The sequence below is a fragment of the Juglans microcarpa x Juglans regia genome, chromosome 2D, assembly GCF_004785595.1.
Source record: "Juglans microcarpa x Juglans regia isolate MS1-56 chromosome 2D, Jm3101_v1.0, whole genome shotgun sequence".
NCBI classification, from domain to species: domain Eukaryota; kingdom Viridiplantae; phylum Streptophyta; class Magnoliopsida; order Fagales; family Juglandaceae; genus Juglans; species Juglans microcarpa x Juglans regia.
Genome location: NC_054596.1, coordinates 9930240 through 9953079, shown reverse-complemented (window position 1 = coordinate 9953079; position 22840 = coordinate 9930240). Strand labels below are relative to the sequence as shown.

The window sequence follows — 22840 nt, the reverse complement described above, 5'->3', positions numbered from 1 at the left end:
ACTTAATGATTAAAAAATATTTTTTAATAATATTATATTTTTTTTAAAAAAAAAAATATTTCAAAATATTAAAAAATATATGTAAAAAAATACAACAAAAAAATAACACCTAACGGTAGCTCCCAACGGAAGCTGGGAGCGGTGGGTCTAGCACCATCCTAAATTTTTATCTATACTCACCTGCCCCACATTCTTTCCTTATTTTTCATTTATTTTTCTTTTTCTCTCTCCACCCCTCTTGCAACTTCCCCACTCTCTCTCTAAAATACACTCTCTTCACCCTCCTTTGCAGGCCGAGCAACCTATTCTCGATCTCCTCTATAAGGAAAAATGAAATTTCATTGAGTACAAAATTATTCATATTCTCTAACAAATTCAATCATTTCTCTTTGTCACAATTCTTTCTTATTAGCATTTTTGTCACTGTTGCAATTGAATCTTAAAAACTGTAGCCTATTAAATTCGAATTTATTTGGGCCATTTCATTTATTTCCTAATCTGGGATCATTAAATCTATTAAGCAGTGATATCGTAAGCATTCTAGTAAGCATTAAAAGATTTGTTAAATTGAGGAGTCTTATATTGCATGATTACAAGCAACTTGAAGAAATTATAGAGTTTTTACCAAAGCTAGAAGAGGTACATGCTCAGGGATGTATATCACTAGAAAGTTCATCAGAAATATCAAAAGTATTTTTAGAAAGTTTTCATTTTTCACGATTATGGTGGATTCACTTGTTCAGTTGTTTGGTCTGTAGAGGAGAGAGATAAGAGTGTATTTTAGAAAGAGAGAGGGGGGAAGTTGCAGCGGAGTGGAGGGAGAAAGACATAGGAAGGAAAGAGATAGAAAATTATGAAGGAATCTAGTGCATATGAGTGTAGATGAAGATTTATTGTATGTCCTAAGTGACAACTTTATTGGCCGATGTGAAAATTGGGTTTTCACCGAACTGCTTTGAGCTTTTTCTAAGATAGATATATGTAATACTGGTGTTAAGTTGTCGCGCAGCAATGACTTTTGGACGTTCCACTTAATATAAATTTATCTTTTTATTTTTTATTTATTTATCTTTTCATATTTTTTAATATATTTAAATATTTTTAAAAAATAAAAAAATATACAAATATACTAAAAAGTGACTTTCTTAATTATTAAATAAAATAAAATAAAATACATTAACATGAAAATGAAGAGATAAACTCAAATCACATACTCGCTTTTCTCTATGTAAGGACAGAAACGATAGTGTCCCTCATGGACTATTTTTCATAGACTACTTTTCATCTGTTACATACACCTTTTTCTCGTCACTAGGGTCCCTCATGTCGACCCTTGGATTGGGACCAGTCTCCCTACTGCCTATGTGCATGTTCTGGGCATTAAATGGGAAGGAGAGCGAGTACTATAGCTAATAATGTCTAATGGAAAATTCTTATAATTTTTATTTTTTTATTTAATAATTGAGGAAATAATTAATAGTAAATTGGTTTTTATTTTTTACTTTTTTACAAATATTTAAAAATTAGTTGGGAGAAAAAAAAAAGAGGACGCTAGAGCTACCACTGGCTCTAATATGTGTTTTTTAATGTATTTTTTTTCAGTTATTTTTTATAAGAATTTTTTAATACTTTTAAATATTTAAAAAAATAAAATAAATTTAGAATATTATTAAAAAACACTTCTTTAATTATAAAGTAAAAAAAAAATCATTAACAAATATTTTTTTATAAATTTTTTAAGGAAATATTTTTTAATGATATTATGAATTTTTTTTATTTTTTTAAAATATTTAAAATTGTTAATAAAATATATATATAAAAAAAATAAAAATAAAAACACATAAAAAACACACAATAAAACCAGCAGTGACTCCCAATGGTGAATCTATCATTATTCTTTACGTTTGGACTGCCGCATGTCTGCAATTCTACAAGTACTAGAGAGCTCTACCTTTTACAGGAAAATTATTGCTAGTAACTTATCAAAACCATTGACTAATTAATTACTAATTTTAATTTTGTAGATCTAGCTTTTCTTTTCTTCTTTTCCACCTAAAAAAGAAAAAGAAAATTGTAAAAATGCGTCACTATTTTTTTCTCCAGAAGATTGCGAAATAATTGTCCCTTTTTAAAAAAAAAAAATTATTTTTCCCTAAAAAACCAAACAAGTAATTGAATAAATAATTAAAACCACTAGATCCCTTAGATCCTATTTAGATATAGAAATACTTTCAACTCATCTTATTTCATTTCATTATTACAACTTTCTTAAATTTTCATATAAAATATAATAAATAATTTAAAATTTTCAAATTCTAAAATAATAATAATATTAAAAAAATAATATTCTAATAATATTTTATTCAACTTACCTAAAATCATCTTATCTCATCTCACTATCCAAACGAGCCTATATGAAGATGGGAAAAGATGATTAATGTGGGAATTTGAAAAAAATTCCCACCCAAGATATCGTTCAAGTAGAGGCTGATACAGAAGGTGACTAATGTAATGGAGGATTTATGTCCAAATTAAAAACAATTAAATTGAAATTATACCCAATCTTATATTGATTTCTATTTCCATAGGGTACTATATCTTATATATAATAAGTGCCAATATAGACGAAATTTCGTCCATCTTTTTTTTCATTTTTGTACTTGATTTTGTACAAGAAGCAGGCTGCTGAATAAATTTTTTCCATTTTTACCCTGCAATTGGTATTTCTCTGCCATTTCTGTCCGTGATTACTTTTTTTTTTCCATTTATGCCCTTGAATTGGTATTTATTTGTTATTTCTGTCATTGCCATTCTTAGTCAATTTACGATTTTGTCCTTTTTGTCTATTTTTGTTCTTCTCGAATTCTTGTGTTATTATTTGATCAAATTTGTAAATTTTTCTTCTACGATTTTCTACAGCCTTCTCGATTCCATTTTTTTTGTCATCTTAAGCGTTTCCCACCGCTTCAACCATTTTTCTCTCATCAGATTCTCATTTTTTTTTTTTACATTTCTTCCACCGCTTCCTTCTTTGTATAAGAATTATCTTTATTTTTTCTTATATTTATCAGAATCTGATTTTGTTTGTCTTTTCTACCGCTTAAACTGCTGGCCACTTCATATAAGAGTAGATTTCCATCTTCTTTATTTTCTATTGTTTCCTATCTATTGTTTTAACTATCAAAATCTGCTTCTTTCAAATCTGGGTTCTAAAGTTGCCTCCCACCTCTCCAGTTTTACAGGTCAGTTCTTTTATGTTCATTTCCTGACTATCTTTTTTGTTATTTACATATATGCAATAGTTAAGAAATAAAATGGTTACATGACTATTGTGCTATTGTTTTACTCGTTTCCCTTCCATTCTCTGTTCATGTATACAGTATCTGGAAAAAAAAATTCAAGTAAGAAATAAAATTAATCACTTCAAAACATGTAGTAGATCTGTACATTTACAGATACTCATGAAACTCAAAAAAACTGATACTAAGAAAAAAATATCAATATAGGCAAAAAAAAAATCTAAACAACCAACGAACTACACATGTTCAGATCACATCTAAACAAATATCAAACATATTAAAGTATGCTAAAACAACATAAAAGCATATACAAAAAATAAATCAGAAGATAAGAAAATAAAGATTTATAAGCATCCAAAAACCAAAAACCTGCAACTAAAATAATCATCACAACAGCCCAGAGACATGAGTTGTAAGCATTCTAAAAAAAACTCCAACCAAAATAATCATCACAATACTTGAACACATAAAATAAAATGGAAAAAGGAAAAATAAATGAACATGTCATAAATATAATCTCAGATTTATATGTGTTGACAAAAAAATTTAGTAACAAGCACATAGACAGGGAGGAAACAGATCAGGAAGAGCAAATCAACATAGAGGAGGCGAGGAAAAAAAAATCAGACTTGAAACATGAGGCTTTAGATTCGTAAGATTTAAAAATTTCTTTATAAAAAATCAAAAAACAAGAAGGAAAAAAGAGGTGGTGCTTTTTAGAGATCTAAGCACTCGAAAAAAAAAATCAACCAAAAGAATCATCACAACCCAACGCACAAAAATAGAAGAAAAAAAGAAACAATAAATGAAGATCTATGTCTATTGTCAAGAAATACTTAAAAACGAGCACAGAGAGATAATCAACACCATGAGATATGAACACGATCTCTTGAAAAATTACACCAACTCAAATCTGTAAGAAATGAAAAATTTGTGTTCATTTACTAACAAATGCACGATGGAAGAAAAGAAAATAAACAATAAAAATATGAAACAACAAAGAAAACAAAAGCGAAAAATATTTACGCAGAATGGGAAAAGTAAAAAAAAAAAAAAGAACACTATGAGATATGAACACGATCTCTTGAAATATATGAATATCTGTCCAGATCTATACAGGAAAAAAATTAAAAAAACCCCAACTTCAAAAAAAATTAAAGATTGACTCGGATCTGTAGGAACAAAGAAATTAACAGCAAAAAAAAAAAATTATGAGAAAAAGTTGAAGGTTGGTTTGGATCTAAAGATCTGTAAATGTACGGGGAAATAAAAATTAAAAAAAAATAACAACATTTGTATTTAAACAAGATGTCTTAAGATATACAAGAATTTGTTCAGATTTATATCGAGATAAAAAAAATTTAGACGAGGCAACTTCAAAAAAAAAAAAAAGGTATTTGGATATGTATGTAGAAAATAGAAAGAAAAAAAAAATAAGAACATGTAAAAAAATCCCCAATAAAGCAACCAAAACGTAAAAAGGAAAAAAAGAAAAAAAACAAACAATATTCTGTAATAGAGATAGAGAGAGAGAGAGAGAGAGAGAGATAGAGGGAGGGAGAAAGAGATGATAAAAATAACCTCTATAGCTGTGTGGAGAGACTTATATTTCGGAGAGAGGAGGGGAGGATCTCCGATTCTTGGGATGGCGAGCGACGGTTGGAGATGTCGAGCGGAGAGAAGGCGTAAGAGACGGGGACGAGGAAGAAGAGTGTGGAGAGAGAAGTTTTTGAGAGAGGGATGAGAAGTCGTCGAAGCAGAGAGCTGAAATGAACTAATGAATTGGAAATTCAGTAACGATGCATTCATATGGGTCCGTGTAGAATTAGGGTTTTATTTTTGTGCACAACAGTGTCATTTTAGGTTTTAATTTATTTGTCTACAGTTAAATTGAATTAGGGTTTAGCTTTAAATTGGTAATAAATTGTATTAAAATTATTAATAGAAATAAATTTGTAAAAAAACCAGTTTCAATATTCTACAAATTTTATTTCCAATCGGAAAAAATTTATTGTAAAAATATAGTCAATTTTGTTTACATAATAGAACATTTTTTATTAAAATTTGAATAAAAAATTATTACCAAGTTATATTTTAATATGTTAGTATAGCTTTATTTAAGAAACAATAATATATTGTTAACATGATTATGTTATTTTTTATAATATATTTTTTTGCAACAGGATTGCTGACTCTGTGCTTATCTTGTTGTTCCTTAATCTCCTGGTTGCAGCTCTGCTCTATTTCTACTGATCTTTTATTCATTTCTATCTCTAGGTATGTTTTATTATTATCCATATAAATAGATGTTATTGTCTGTATTGTATAATATTTTATGCACTTATTTGTTTAAAGCATTTTGCAAGTATATGAAATTGTGATTATTAATCAAAATTAGTAAATATTTGCTGTATGTTTATTTAAATTTTTAATTATAAATAGTGTGATATTATATTAGTTGATTTAATTTTAATATTAAGCATATATTATTGATTAGATTATATTTCTTTATACTTTAGATATAGATATTTATATTGTTGTTTTTTTTTTAGAATCTCATTTTTGTGTTTTGTATGTTTACATATTTTACAAATTATTATCAATTTCATTCTTTAGTTTCTCAAATTATATTTTTATTTTATTAATCATTCTCATCTAAAGATTTATTTGGATATATACTTTGTAGAAAATAATTTTTTTTCCATCCTGGATCAATTTTTCCTTTAATAACAAATCTTATATTGATAACAGGTTTGATATTTTGAAGATTTAATATTACTTTTTGGATATTAAATTTTATATTAATACGAAACTTGATATTGATAATAGTATTAATATGGTTATTAATGACATTGTTAATAAGTAATTTTATTTTGCAATTATTAGATTCTTATTATTTTAAAGTTTTCTACCGTTTATACAAATCTTATCAGATGTTATTTTTAATGTTTTGCCCACCGCTTTCACTGCCTGCGATTTAGTATAAAAGCAATTGTCATGTTATTTATTTTCTACTATTTGCTATCTGATAAAATTGTTGTTTTGATTTTCCCGAATCTATTTCCTCGGTTCTAAGTTTTAAATTGTTTGTAAAATCTACTACTTCGTTTCTGAATATTAGAATAAATTAGGTATGCTCCCGTTTCCTTTTGTGTTCAGTTAAATATGAAATTTTCTATGCATTCATCAAATAGTACATACACATACATGTTACAAAAAATTTAGAGTGCAAATCCAAATAAAATTGTACGTTAAGAGAATTGTTAAACATTTATGATTTTGATGATTTCAGACCCATAGAAATAGATGTTATTGTTTTTATTTAATAATATTTTATGCATTTATTGGTGTTAGACAATTTACAAGTATATGAAATTGTGATTTTTAAATAAAACTACTCAATATTTGTTGTATATCTCTTTAGATTTTTAGTTGTAAATAGATTACTATTATATTAGTTTATTTGATTTGGATATTTTACATATCTTGATGATTAAATCATATTTCTTTATGTTTTAAATATAGATGAATGTTTTAAAAAATAGAAATTTTTATCTCTATTTTGTATATGCATATGTACTCATGTATTTGATATGTTGTCAAATGTTTTTTAGATTACATTCTGAAATTGACGCGAGATTTAGAATTTTCTACAACTTTATGTCGATTGGTAAGACGATATTGTTAAATGCAAAAATACATTTAAACATTATTAACACCATTTATTTTCATTTTTAACTAACTACTTCTATAAATAAATTTGGTATGCTGCCCAATCAGAGGAAAAAAAAGAAGAGGTTCGCTAAAAAAAAAAAAAAGAGATATGCCGAGTTGAAAAAAATTCGAAATAATAAAACTCAAACACAAATACAGCCTCAGCATACTTTCTCTTGTCGTTCAAATGACAATGAAGTCATTTGTATAAGAGAGATTGACTCGTCTTCGAATGTTAATTCTTCTCAAACTTCAACGCTTCGTGAAAGAGATTTATGTTCTGACAACATAATTGCATCTACCCCAATATTGAGCGATCAGGTTTATTCATAACTATCTCTTATTAAAAATATTTACTTCATTTTGTTTCCATTTTTACCAATAAATACAAAAGACAATTTCTTCTACAGGTTAATTATCTATATGAAGAGGGATTAAGTTATGCGAAGACGTCAGAATTCTGTTCGGAACCTCGGGTAAACTACAACTTATCAACTTCTTGCATTTTTTCTGCATCTATTTGATACGTCATTCTTAATTATTTTATTATTATTATTTTTTTTATATATAGGAAAACAACAAGACAAATCTGCACCCTAATGTGCCTGAAAGAATAGAATAACTATTTTGAAACTTCTTTCCAAAAGTTTAAATCATTGTAATATATAAGCACAAAGTATTTCTGTATAGTTATAAATGTATTTGTGAAAATTTTTATGTTATAGTTATGAATATTTTCCATATAACATGTGTGATCTTTTTATGATCAGAGAAAAAATGTTAAAATATAAATGGAACTGCTTATGCATAGTTAAATTTAGAAATTTGTATATATTTAAACTCTCATTTTTTTTTGTTCATTGTGAATTGACAGGTAGCAAAGTAAAAATTAATATATTATCATATATGTAAATTTGTTGAATATTACTATCTATTATATTTCATAGCTATATTTTTTATCGTATTTTACAAAATCGTGTCTGGAGCCCAAAGAGAAAAAAGAGAACTTAGCCCAATTTACCCAAGCCTGAAGTCAGCCATAAAGCCCAACCACCCAAAATATAAAACGGCGCCATTTTCATCATAAAGTCTAATACTTCTCATCCCATTTGAAGAACGGTGCCGTTTTGATTAAAATAAAATCTTAATTCTACATTCACCACTATAACTAAATCGTTATTCACACCTTACTTCAATTCGTCTATTCCAAGAGCAGAGCAAAACTTATTGAACTCAGGTGTGAATAAGGACAACGAAGATCAGAAACAAAACTCATTCAGTTACTTTGATACCTAGGTTGGAATGCTTGGTGATTATAAAAGTTAGCCGCATACATTTCAAAGTTGTGACTTGCTTCTTATAAGTCGTTGTATTATAGTTATAAATATTATGCAGATCATGTGTATAATATGTATTGTAAACAAGAAAAAATTCTAGAAATATAGACATAAATCTATCTATTTTTAGTTAAAATTTCTATATTATGCTTATCAATATTTTGTACATAACATATGTGATTTTTTTATGATCAAAAATAAAATCTTAAAATATAGATGAAATTTTATCATTGATATTTAAAATTAAGAAATTGTGTGAATTTAAATTATCATTTTGTTGTTCATTATGAATTGACAAGTAATCAATTTTTCATATTTTTTCAATTGGGCACACGTGCAATGCACGTGTTTGCCCTTTACTAGTGTATATATATATATATATATATATATATATATATATATATATATAGATATGAATTTTGTTGCTTACTCACGTAATAAGCAAATCCAGTCCATACCCTGCATAATTGCTTCAATCAAGTGTGGGCTACCACTTGGGCTGGAGGTATATGAGTAGATCTTGGCCCATCAACGTTTTAAGAAACGGCCCATTTTTCACGAGAGAGTGACTGCGGTTTTTTCCAAAACGAAAAAAAATAAAGAAAAGAAAAACATCCTTGTACTCGAATTTCTTGCGGAAGAAGTAGCTTTTCGTCCTTACGTAGAAGTGAGGAAGCCCTGTCCATAGATTTTCTTCAAAAGCATTTACAGATTTGTTCAGCAGAGAGACACGGACAAGAGAGGGATCTCCACGATAATCTTCAGGTAAGATAATCCGTGACGATCACTTTTATATTTGCTTTTCAACGATTCAGTTAGGAGTTTCAATCTTATGTCGGAATTTTATTTATACGACCCAAATCAATGATTAAAAAGTGTTTTTTTTTTCTCCATTGCGTATGTTTATGTTTCTTATGGGTTTAGGAGATCTCTTGGGTGTAAGTACTAAGTACTCTTCAATCTTTTAAGTTCTGTCATGAAATCTTTTTTTTCATGGATTTAACCAGGCTTTTTCGTATTACATGAATATGCCAATTTGTTGCAAGAGCTTTATGCTAGATAAGCTCGAATCCCACGGACCCTTGAATTGAATACACACGGTTGCTGACCGTAGGAAGAGGGCGCTCTGATTGAGTCATCTATTAGGTGTATTTGTTTTTTTCTTTCCTGTTCTGGGATTTGAGGATAAGATAAATTGTATTAAATCGTTAATACTCTTAATAAATCGTGGATTCAAATTCTGGAAACATCAATTTTTATATGTATCGCGGAAGGGTAGTCAATACCTCGCTCAAATTATCATCAATCATATGTAAACTGATCTGTTTTAGAAAAGTAATTCTCTGTAAAGCAATCGAAAAGAGAACATCTAGTTGTTAGAAGTATTGATGTTGCTGGGGTATCAACCAATAGTTTAATGTTTCGTACCTCATCCAACAACCTTTTCATAGGCTTCAATATATCTAGAGGGCAGAATAGAAGACTCAGTACGAAGGTTTTCTTTTTGACTACCAAGTTTTTATTAGCGATATTCGTGATTGTAGTAAAAATTCTCCCAGCATGGGTGCAGTGTAGACATCAAAGCTTTCGGTTGAGGAACAAGAAATTTTTTTGACAAACATTTTATATTACGAAGGTTTTCTGGACAAACAGTTTTTTTTGTTCCCCATTTCTTCTTGTTCCATGTGCTATTTCTACTGATGACTTATTTGTTCTAAATACTATTATACACTTGTTTGGCCATTACCTACATAATTACGATATATGCTGAAAATCAGCTGCTTTGATGTTTACAAATCCCCTCCTTCCCCTTTTTCCCATTGGTTTTGGTTTTCAAGGGATTACATTGTTTCCTGAGTTATGTCGTCTTGCAAATTTGATTAGTTTATGAAAAACTTATGTGTTGCTCCTAAAGTGTACGGATTTTTTTTTGTAGGTCTTAAAGTTTATAGAAGTTGCAATATGTTTATTGCACATTTGGTTAATATCAAACAAAATTTTCCCATGTCATGTATGTCATTCAAATTACTAATTTTTTTTTTTTCGTACTTGAGCACCATCAACTCCATGTTCTTCCATTGGTATTTGTCCTTCAATCATAAGTTAAAAGTTCCACCCTTGATTGTTCATGTATACCTGTCCCTTGCTACTGCAAGGGTGTGACCTAGAGAGAACTTGTAAAAATGCACCCCAAATGGTACATGCAAGCATGTCATTTTGAAAAGGAGACAATGGGAGAGTGAGAAAGAGAAGAAAATAAATGCTCATAAATTTACAAGGTCAACAATTATGGGGAAAGAGTCCAACATGCAGAAGTAGAGTAAATGGAACTGAGCATAGTTTTGGAATATTTATGTTCTCTATGAGCGGTCTATGTTCAGGAACTTTTGCCACATTTATCTCCGACATTGCTTCTACCTGATTGGTTTAGAACTTAGAATTATAATTTGATGATAAGGCAGAAAAAATTTTAAGATTTTAAATTTTACTTCCAGAGATATGGCGTTTTGATGCCCCATTACCTATCTTAAGTTCTACGTCAGTTCCAAGTAGTTGCCACCTACAGACTGTGAGTAGGGGATATCTTTTAAATATCATCTTGTCTGCTCTTGTGTAATCTCATCTCATGGTATTGAGCTTGGTGATGAGATTTGTTTAAATTTAAAAATTGAATATAAGAAAATTTTAAAATTTAGAATTCATAAATAACGGTATGAACTATAGATCCTTGATGGGGGAGCTTAATATAGTCTCCAATTTTAATGTCCATGACTTTCTATTATCAGTTGTAAACACTAGTTAGGTAATTCTCATGTATACTTTCTGTGTACTTGGGCTTTGCCTATTCTTATGAATAAAATTTCTTTGCTACCGATCAAAAAAAAAAATGTAGTCTCCAATTATTGAGGCATTGCTTCTCTAGAAATTATATTAACCACCACCCCCCCCCCCCCCCCCCCCCCCCCCTCTTCCCGCGCGGGAGCTAGCAATTTCTCTCGTGTTTTAAATTTTTGGTCACTCTTAGAAGGAGGCTACTGGTTTTTTCATACTCAAGCAATGCCTCGCTCCTTTAAGAGGTCATGGCTTCAATCCATGGGATCCAAAGGATTTGGATGTGGACAGGCTTCCCTCATCTTGTAGCCTGCTATAGTCTTTTACACAGTAATATCTACATATGTTGTTAATTATAGTTATCATTTATATAAATCACCTGAGTCTTATGACATTTCTAAACTGATGGTACTTTTGGAAATAGTTTTGAAATCTCTTCAAAATTGCAAATATATATGCTTCAAATTCTATCTGCATATATGTACTCAGAAGTGCTTAACTTCTTGTCCTCCATTTTGTGTGTGTGCATGCAAGCCTGTTGGCTTCTTAGTTTTGTCCTATTTTCCTCTGCTCCGTAAAATATTTGTGGGTTACTGTTGTTAATTGTCTTATTCTTTTGGCTATTTTCTCATTCGAGCAATGATAATTTTCCCCTTTTGTCATTTTCTTTGTAGTCCAGCCATAACTCAAAATGTCTAGGAGATATGATAGTCGAACAACAATCTTCTCCCCTGAAGGTCGTCTTTTCCAAGTTGAATATGCAATGGAGGCCATTGGCAATGCAGGTGCTGCAATTGGAATATTATCAAAAGATGGGGTTGTCTTGGTTGGTGAAAAAAAGGTTACTTCCAAACTTCTGCAAACCTCAGGTTCCACTGAGAAGATGTACAAGATTGATGATCATGTTGCATGTGCTGTGGCTGGAATAATGTCTGATGCCAATATCCTAACTAACACAGCTAGGGTCCAAGCCCAACGCTACACGTTTGCTTACCAAGAGCCCATGCCGGTCGAGCAGCTAGTTCAATCCCTTTGTGATACTAAGCAAGGGTACACTCAATTTGGAGGTCTCCGGCCTTTTGGTGTTTCATTTCTATTTGCAGGATGGGACAAGAATCTTGGTTTTCAGTTGTATATGAGCGACCCTAGTGGGAACTACGGAGGTTGGAAAGCTGCAGCAATTGGTGCGAACAACCAGGCAGCACAATCAATGCTTAAACAGGATTACAAGGATGATATCACAAGGGAAGGGGCAGTCGAGCTTGCACTGAAGGTGCTCAGTAAAACCATGGACAGCACGAGTCTTAGTTCAGATAAGCTTGAATTAGCTGAGCTTTTCCTCTCACCTTCCGGCACTGTTAAGTATCAAGTTTCATCGCCCGAGTCTCTGACAAAGTTGCTGGTGAAGTTTGGAGTGAACCAACCTACCACTGAAGATTCCTAAAGCCATGTTATTATGTACTGTTTCATAAGAAAAAGATGTTATCTGATTTCAGTTTCTTTTCTTAATGTCTTTGGTAGTAGATTGGAACCAATGGAGCCTGTTTTTTTCAGATAAAAATGATCACATTTGGTAATGTTAATTTTCTTCTCTGCAGTTGATATGCTGTTTGTTTCTCCAAATAATAATCATTATATTAAGGTGAGTTTCACAATTAGGTTGTAAGGTGGTTGTTATAAATATATATATCTATATCTATATCTATATATATATATATTAAGGCGAGTTCACGATTAAGATCTAAGCTTTTGTTTAAAAATAATAACTACATTACAGAGAATTTTTTGTGTTCCAAGTATGTGGCATAGCTTTATACCATGTAGTTGTCCGTCCCAACAAAAGTAATTTGGATGGGACCCATTCATGTGATCAATTATTTTGGGCATGAGCAGCTGCCTCCGGCCCTGCACGCATCAACCCACATACACACACAGACAGACAGAGTATAGCCAGCGAGGGAGAGACGAGCGTGAACCACATAAAAGAGGTACGGGAAGCGTGGGTGGGATATATGACCCAGACGCGTCAGAATACGCCCTTTGTTGCATGGCGGGCCTCGTGCGAATTGATTGGTTTGGGATAGAAAGATGCCAGCCGAATGCCATCTTTTCCCCCCTCTCTCTCTCTCTCTCTCTCTGTGATTAGTGCGCTACTTCAAAATCAATCAACCGAGAGATCATCGAGAGCAGAATCTTCTCGGCCTAAACCTCTCCAATTTTCCATCTACTTGATCATTTGTGGATCCAAATGCAATCCTTGGCTTATATATCTAACATGATTTTATAATTCATTTTTTTAAATAACTATAGGATATATATAAAATATACTCACATTTTGCTGTTCAGTAACTGGTTTGTATTTTTGTGCCCACACTCATACCATGTGCTTTTTTTTTTTTTTTTCTTTTTCATCCCTCTCTTAATGAGGAACCCATGTGCCTCAGTATCGAATCAAGAACATCCTACAAATGTGGGCAGCAACGAGTTTAGACCATTGTCTTTAATTTTTGTTGAACAAATATAAAGCTTAGAGCGCAGTGAGTTGGTGACGGTACCGACAGTGTCTATATATAAGTAGTTAGCTAGTATTTAACTATAAAGCCTCGATTAAAGGGGATGATTATTTGGAGTTATCTGCACCTTTACTTCTGGCAATGCATTTATGGAGCAAGTTGTATCTTTAATCTATGAAAACAGTATGGCTATTAAAGTAAGAAAAATTCTCTCATCAATCATTATTCACTACTTCATACTCCATACCTTATAAAAAAATCTTTACATCCTATAAAAAAATTATAAATGTGGGGTGTAAAAATAAATAGTAACTGATGTATAGCATTTCTCTTAAAATTTTAGAACACCATTCTTAGCAATGGAACCGACTTGTTGGTTGGTCGTTAATTTCAAATTCGGTTTGGATTCACAACTCATCTCACTATTTATGACCATCAATATCTTTTTAAATATATGTTCAAAGTATAGAATTTAAAACTAAAAAATGGATAAACATATAAAACAAGTTAGGTACTTAGGATGCCAATTTTGCAATTTTAACTAATTCAAACCTATTGAAAACATAATGATGAAGAGGAAGGTTGTTATTGAAACATGCATGATGAACAACGTAAGAAAAAAAAAACTTAATAATTTCTCAAAGCTCGCAAGGGCAGACAACGAAACAAAGGAACAACCTTTACTAATCAAGCCATTATAAAAAGTTCATTAATTTGAAATTAACTTCAAGTACTGGGTTGTCATCCTTGTTTTTAAAACAAAAATTATTGTCTCAAAAACTTAAAAATCTGGGTTCAGAGTGGACGATTACAGTGTATTCAGCAAAGAGTTGCACATTTTTTTCAGGAGACGAAGAGTCATTGCCAAAATTAGCTTAATAATTCGTACGTACAAATGCATGTCTCGCACCAGTGTCTATGTCACTCCTGCTCCGCATTCAGTACTACCACCGTCATGTCCTTTTCTGACTCTCCGACAAAGTATCATCCACCTGCTTGCTTACACTACTAATCTGTCAAATTCATCCCTCTCTGTACCAACGTGGTACCCTTCTATAGCCTTTTAGCCACTTTAACCGTAACTTTGGAACAGAAACGGATGATTACCTTCGCTTCTGCCTTATCCACCTCTCCCTCTCAAAGCATTAACGTGAGAAAAGTTATGGACCTTACATCAATCAAACTGAATCTCACATACCATATTCCTAGGTTCTCTCTCTCTCTCCCGTGTCAAAGGCAAACTTGTCCACTTATCACACTCCCACATCACTGTCCAAAGAACACATTTTTCACTTGCTCATGGACGAACCCATACGCTCTCTTCGCTTCCTCCTCCTGTTCTTGCTCCTCCCTTCTCTGTCTCTTCAACGTGAAGATCAACGTCTAAAGCTTAGCACCGTAGATCTCAATGCACTAAAAGCCGTCAAAGCTTCCCTCACCGACATCCCAGGATCGGCATTCTTTTCCACCTGGGACTTCGCTTCCACCGATCCATGCTCTTCTTTTTCCGGCCTCACCTGCTCTCTCATTTCTTCTTCTCTCCGCGTCACCGCTCTCTCATTCGGTACCGGCCTCTCTGGCTCGCATGGGCTCGCCGGTTCTCTCTCCAGCTCCCTCTCCCAACTCACCGAACTGACCCAACTCCTCCTCTTTCCCGGCCTCGTCACCGGCCCCATCCCACTCCAACTCTGCCGTCTCTCTAACCTCCGAGTCCTCTCCTTAACATTAAACCGCCTGAACGGTCCCGTCCCCACTTGTTTCTCGGCTCTCTCGAATTTGCACACCCTTGACCTGAGTTACAACCAGTTCACCGGATCCATCCCCCGGGTCTCACCCGGTTGCCCCGACTCAAGGTCCTCATATTGGCGTCCAACTCTCTATCAGGCGAGTTACCGGACGTGTCGACTCAGCTGCTGCATCTAGATTTGAAGTGGAACAGACTCAACGGGCAGCTGCCGTCACTGCCTTCGTCCCTCCGTTACCTGTCTCTATCGCGTAATACAATGTGGGGTCCACTCAACGGCTTGGGATCGCTCTCCGAGTTGGTGTATCTGGACCTGAGCATGAATCAATTCGGTGGTCCCATCCCGGCCCCCCTCTTCAGACCCACCCTCTCCTCTTTACTACTGCAACGGAACAACCTGTCCGGTGGGGTCCCACTCGCAGGTCCTACCACACCACCATCATACGGTGAGGGTTCCATCGTGGACCTGAGCCACAACTTCTTGACGGGGGAGTTATCGGCGGTGTTGATGGGGGTGGAGAGCTTGTTCCTGAATAACAACCGTCTGATCGGGAGGGTGCCGGAGGAGTACGTCAAGAGCGTGTACCGAGGTGGCACCAAGACGTTGTACTTGCAGCACAATTATATAAACGGGTTCAGGCTGGAACCGGGGGCGGCATTGCCGGATACGGCGTCGTTGTGCCTGTCGTATAACTGTATGGTCCCACCATCGGCGGGAGTCACGGCTTGCCCGGCAAGTGCCGGTTCGCAGATCTCAAGGCCAGAGTGGCAGTGCTCAATGTTCTATAAGGGGAGCTAGCTCTTAAGGATTAATGATACATTGATTAGAATGGCATTAATGCACAAGAGTGAATTCTTTCCTCTCTAATGGCAACTGTAATCTAATGATACAGTACTTTACGTTTGTTAGTGTCGATATTTTCAAGGGGTGGGGGGTGACTCGTGAGAGATCAGGGATCGAGAGGTATACATAGTACTACTTGAGTAAAAGCAATGTACGTTCTCTATTTCTATTTCTGTTTTTGTTTTTTGTTTTTTTAATGTTGTTTTTTTGGTATAGTGGGGATGAGTAAATGAGGTGGTCGTGAGGAGTGTTGCGTGTAATGAGAAGTGCCGAATGCATGAATAGAATAATGAGATGTTTGTCACGCTAAGTCCGCAGGTGGTCCATCACACATGCCTTCTTTATCTTGAGCGGGCACGCTAAATATATAGCCCGTGTCGGTTGACCTGTTTTGGACCCTTTATTATTGCTATATATATGCATGCTCGATCGGCAGTGCGTACGTACGTGTTCTTGCCACTATTCAGAGCTTAAGGTTACTTTGATATCTGTTTGATACTTGTCTCTTTTAGTCACCAAGCTTTGAGATGATTCTCTTTTAGTCACCAATGGTAAGGTAGCAAACAACAAATCAAGGCGTTGGACGCATTTTTAGAGGGACAAAAGTTTCTTCCGAACTGCTTTTCATCCTTCTCATGTTCAATTCAATCACTCGGGCGTTACCTTCCTGTTTGTTTGTCGAGAGACTTTTCACTTTTCTCGAGATTTCCCCAGCTAAAAGAAATCATTTTACTTATTCCCTTTTTCACTCCCATTTGAGTCTAATCAAAGATACACGTACTCCGCAGAACTTCGCCTCTCTATATATGTCGGATTCCTCGAAGTCTCGACCAGGTCTAAAGGAAAATTGGGCTAGATTAACAAAGCCCATGATTTTCTTTTTCGGATCAACTTAGAAAATGAAAATGAAGCCCCATACGAGACAGATCAGTCTTGGTAGAACAATCGCTTATAAAAAAAGGATTCGCAAGGGCCTCACTATGGTCACTTCTTAGAAAGCCCACTGGGCAGCAGAATTCAAGCACTTGTACAATATAAACTTTTTTTTTTTTTTTTTTTTTTTTTTTTTTTTTTTTTTTTATCAGAAGGCTATGAATTGTTCGTCGTTTTTTTTGGGGCTCCATTTGAAAAAAAGGAAAATTCCTTTTTCCCGGATATTAAATAGAAAAGGAGAAAAAAAAAAAAAAAAATCCTTCATTACTTTCTACTCTAGTGATCTTGAAGAAATAATACAAATGCATGAGATCGGATTGAACACGAACACGACCTGCTTAATTAAGATTTATATGCAGTTCTTATACAGGATCTTATTGTTGTAGCTGCGCTGACCATATCCTCTTTGACCAAAAAGTATGAGAAAATATGCTATTTGTTTACGCCCAAAAAGGACATAGTTAGGAAGGGAAGAAAGATCTACTTCCAGACGTGCTGAGATGTGCTGGGCCTTAATCGGTGTGGTGTGAAGCTCCTGGCGGTAAATAATATTTAAATACAGAGAAAATAAAGAGAGATGAATACACAAATTTACATAGTTAGACACTAGGCCTACGTTCACGAAGGTTTAGGGAGGAGGGATTACACTATAATATGCTTGTTTATAGTCTCTTATAGCTTCACATTTTTCATTGTACAATAGGAGTTGGAGATCTACTTGCTGGAGAAAATGTTCTCTTTATAACTTTTTGTCTAGAGGTTGAAGAAGAAGTTCAAGCCAAAAGAAAAAAGTCCCAATACTTGAAACCGTAGACATCCTGTCCCTTTTATTTGACCATTCTTCATGCGTGCGTCTCGGTAGCGGTGAGGAATGTCTGTTTTGCGTGTCTGACCATCTCTTCATTTCTTACTTTCTCCTGACACCTCCTTGCCTCCTGACACCCTCACCCCTTGTCCCTTCTTGTCCCCTCTCCCTCTCTCTTACTTTGCTTTCTAGTGATGACTTCCTTGATAGGCTAGGCGTTGAAAACCATTTTGGATCTGGTGTATTTTATCCTCTCACAGTACTATTAATAAGAGAAATTGAATGTGATATTATGTTAATACAACTGAGCTATGATTCCAGTCTATAAATTAAACTGAAGTTTGGTCCTCAAAAAATAAAATAAAATAAAATATTCGGCCTGTTTTGGTTCAAAATACACTTCATATGTATTTTAAAAAGTCGAAGATTTCGAGTGTAAAAATAACATAATTTCCCAAATTAAAGTCACTCGCAAATTAGGGACTAGTATTTAATCCAAGGGGTAAACATTTTATCATAGAAAGTAGTGCATTGAGATTGATTTATTCGTACCAAGCCGCGGGTGCATGGCGTACGTACGTTTGGTGAGCTTAATTATATAATATCTTTGAATGATTTCTTGGGTTTGATTGATTCAAGGACTGATCCGCAGCTTTGCTTTCCTTCTTGATCATGGCCATGATGATGCATGGTAAGGTAAGCGGTAAGTCACGTACGTGAGAGATCATGAAATCAACTTAAAATAAATATATGATGTCCTGAATTAATTAATGTTTGCCAGATTATATACAAAGGCTCATTATAATCACCTTTTTAACATAAGTTAGGTAGCTCAAACTCTCTCTCTTCTCTCTAAAACTTTCTCTACAGATACGGCTAGAGGAGGTGGGAGCTTCGGCTCCCCTCCCTCCCTCCCATTCTATGTTGTGTTTTTTTTTTTTTTTTTTTTTTTTGTGTTTTCAAACGAAATGAGGGAGAAGCACAGATCTGAATCTTTTCGCCGCCCACAGGCCAACACGCGCCCTGCCATGGTGTTGCCCAGCTGCCGATCTTCAAGACCACCGAATGCAACACCAAACGGAGCAGTAAGTAGCCCGCACGCGCAGGTCGATGTTCCGACGTCATTTGGTGCGTGGCTTTCACGCACTACCGGGGAGCCCTCTGCCAACGCCATGTGCGGCGTTTCTGGAGTCTGTGAGTCCGAGATCTTCAAGATCGACCGTCGTTTCTCTTTCAAGAGTGGCGCGTGTACTGCATGCGCCAAGTACACGCGTCACAGCAGCCTCTGTGCACTGCTTTTCCTTTTTATGCAATATTTTATCTTTGTAATTTCTTTTGTGTAATGTTGTTTCTAAGAAAATAAAAATTTAAAAAAATAGTACCTTCGGACTTTGGTCCGAATGAAGTAGTGGTCCCCCCTCCATGTTGACGGAGTTTGGTGAACCCTACCCTGCTTAGTCGGGGTATGGGGTTTTGTAACTTCTGTCGTTGACAGAGGTGGTATTTCTCTAAGACCTAGGTTTTTAGAGATTTATTGTCCGGACTAGACCATGTCAGTCACGAAAGTGTACTGGGAAGCTTCTAACGATTGTAATTGGCTTGTTTTTTCAAGTCAATTTTGTAAGTCCTCTCTTAATGAAGGGTTATGAACCGTTTTATCAAAAAAAAAAAAAAAAAAACATAAGTTAGGTAGTATTATTTAAAAATAAAAATAAAAAATAAAACTCATGTGTTACTTCCAACAATAGGGGATGGAATTGTATGTTTCGGCCAGATGACATACTTCATGATCAAAAACATTACTTTAATTGGTTTTGGGCAGGAAGACTCTATTTTTGGATACAAAAAATAAAGATTCTTGAAGCTTGCGGGGGCGGGGCTAGCTATTTAGGATGACCAAATCCACCCGGTGATGAGGGTGGCAAATCAAAGAAACCCCTTTGCTAGGTGGATTTGGCTATCACATGACGATGTCATCACGCTTAGACATGCTATATTATTAAAACACCTCTCAAACACTTTCTATAAAAACTTGTCAAACGAAGGGCGGCAACACATGGCTTGGTTATGGTCTAGCCCATTATGAATAACCTTTTGTACAGATCTCAAGTACTGTTTCAGAGAACCAGCCACAAAGTGAGATCATGTGTTCCACCATTTTAACAATACGTTCTTCTTCTTTTTTTTTTTCTAGTTTTCTTGATTTGATATGGATGAGAACAAAGGCACTACCGATCAGAGACAACCTTCTGTTCCACAAAAGCGGCCTGAAGAAAGAAGTCCTTGTCTATCACACTTCACGGTTAATTAACTTTAAGAAAAGATTGGTCCCCTATCCTTCACCCTCCAATGACAGCTCCATGCGGATCCACTTTAATTAATTTTGAGGATTTCCTTGCAGATTTGGCTCCTCCGCAAGCAGGGTCTATAAATTTATTAGACGAATATATAAAGGTGTTTGTGATTTGTCTGAATTTTACTCGACGCTGATTAAGTTCATGCAATATCTTTAAACTCGTTTAATAATTAATTAACCAATCAAACTCAATTACCTCAGGTTTCAAGATCATTTAATTAAGTAGTAAATCAAGGTAATTTGAACAGACACAATCAGGATTAATTGATCACTTGTTGTCGTGGAGACTAAGGCTGCGTTTGTATGTTAAGATAAATTAAGATGAGTTGATCAGTTCTTCATAAATAGTAGTGAATTAAAATGGTAGAGTGAGTTTTGTGAGTCTCACCTAAGATGAATTTAGATGCGTTTAAATATATGTTAAGATGAGTTTAGATGTGTTTATAAAAGTTAAAAAAGGTATAAGTCCTACAGCTAATGATTGAATAATTAATTAATTTAAATCTTTTAATAATAAATAACATAAATCAAACATAAATTTCCTTGTGTCAGTTGCTTTCGACCTATCCCAAGGAACTTTGGGGAAGAAGACAAGCTTTCTAACAGGAGGGAGAGAGAGATCAGAGATCAGAGAGAGAGAACACGCAAAGCATAACGGCCATCCATTTTACCTGCTTTTGTTTGTTGTGGGTCTCTCGTGTAACAATGGTAAGACTGAGCTGATGAGTTATGTTCAGTGATTGTAAATTGCGTGTTTGGATATTAGACTAGGCTTAAATTTAAACACAACTGAGATGAGCCGAGTGTCTTCCAGGTTCCAAACCCTCAATCACTTGCATCAATATTTCATGTTTTAGCTAGATGTATGTATATATATACATATATACATATATATATATATATATATATATGTAAGTTTGACATGATGTCTAATACGCATTAACAAAGGTTTAAAAATAGGTTCCTCACGCAAAAAAATTAGAGTAAGTTGATTTGCTTAGTTAGTTAGCTCATGAACAAACCTCGTGAACATAAAAATTGATTTTGATCTTAAGCTCGATCGAGTTTGGTTCAAGTTTTCTGTAACAGTGTAAATGCAAGCAGCTTTTGACGCGACATAGCCCCAATCTCAAATAAGAAATAGTAGAAACTATAAGCTAAGACATTTATTTAATTAATCTTAGACATTAATGTTTGTCACGACACAACATTTTAATATAAAATAAACAAATTGGCCAGTCAGCAGAATCATTATGACAGTTAACCAATATATAGATGCAATGCTAGGTTGGGAAACATTCGTATCATGATTACAATGAACAGTATAGGCACGCGACAAATGGCCGCAAATCTAGCATGGCAGTGTAAGATCATGAATAGAAAAGTTTATTTTCCCAATGTTAGCTAATATAATTTAGATTTTTTCCAGAAATTTAACGTTTTGAGTCGATAATGCGCAGTTTTTCTCAGCAAGGTATTAGAGCTTGACTTAAAATCCTACTTTAAGAAAAAAAATTAGAAGTACTGTTGTCGAGAAAATATACTTCTCATCTTTGATAAACTAAATTAAATATATGCTTATTCACATTGCAATTACTAAGAACGACAAATAACATTTTTATCCAATTTGATCATTAAAATAGATGAAAAAACAAGTACTGAAATAATACAATAATCCTGACAATCAAATTTTAATGAATAGTATATGTACCTTGTTGTTGTAAAACACAACAACAACGATAAACAAGTGAAAGTAAATACTAGCAAATCAATCACAGAATTGCAGAGGATTTAATTATGCCGAAAAATCACAAAATACACTTTAGGACAAAAACTCACTGTTCAGAACACTCAAAGCGTTCTAAACTGTTCATTAAGTACATATTTATAATGTCACACAGCGGAAACTTAATTTTTATTTTTCTGCATTATTGGCTCCAGTAGAGTGTTGAGAGTTTCTCGCTATTGAGATCTCTGTCTGATTCTAGCTCGAGCTACCTATCAAGCGATACTCGAACGAACTCTCTGTTTAAATTTCCTTCGAACCACATGTCACGCAAACATCGAGCAAACTTTCTGCCTGACACTTTTTCTAATTAACTGTAAATAGTGCCAAAAATTTTACCTATTGACCCAAGTCTTCTTGAAAATTCTGAAAAAAAAAATCATAATACATTCTTGTCAAGTCGGATTGAGTCATCAAACCGGATGGACACACTAACAAAACCAAGTTGCACAAACCCAACGGTTGTAACTTGGGAGCTAGGGGGCATTTGTCGGCAACGGATAGAATATGTTTATAGCATAAGATCATCATGAGAGCACCAGTACTCATAACAATTAATTATGTTATTTAAATGAAAGGCCAGATATTTATAGTAGTTGATGGGAGACAACCCGGAATTGAGAAAGATCTTGGTCCGAATATTTGTGTGAGGTATAATATAATAATCTTTGAAATTG

The 22840-nt window shown here is 33.9% G+C and overlaps 2 protein-coding genes across 5 annotated transcripts; both read left to right on the top strand.

Annotated features, from left to right (window-relative positions):
• Window positions 1–8953: 8953 nt before the first annotated feature.
• On the top strand, window positions 8954–12787 carry LOC121248659 (proteasome subunit alpha type-4-A-like). 4 transcript variants are annotated; one of them, XM_041147195.1, is made up of 2 exons: window positions 8954–9115; window positions 11857–12787. In XM_041147195.1, exon 2 carries the CDS (start codon window positions 11874–11876, stop codon window positions 12624–12626), a length of 753 nt encoding a protein of 250 aa, XP_041003129.1. In that variant the 5' UTR covers window positions 8954–9115; window positions 11857–11873; the 3' UTR covers window positions 12627–12787. The 4 variants fall into 4 exon arrangements, with proteins under 4 accessions (XP_041003129.1, XP_041003130.1, XP_041003132.1 ...); XM_041147196.1 differs by having other exon boundaries at window positions 8957–9115; window positions 11862–12787; XM_041147198.1 differs by lacking the exon at window positions 8954–9115 and adding an exon at window positions 9913–9986 and having other exon boundaries at window positions 11862–12787.
• A 1666-nt stretch (window positions 12788–14453) lies between these two features.
• LOC121248657 (LRR receptor-like serine/threonine-protein kinase ER1) lies at window positions 14454–16593 on the top strand. The gene is given in 2 exon segments (XM_041147192.1): window positions 14454–15511; window positions 15514–16593. Coding segments are annotated over 2 exon segments (1242 nt in total). The 5' UTR covers window positions 14454–14994; the 3' UTR covers window positions 16239–16593.
• Window positions 16594–22840: the final 6247 nt, after the last annotated feature.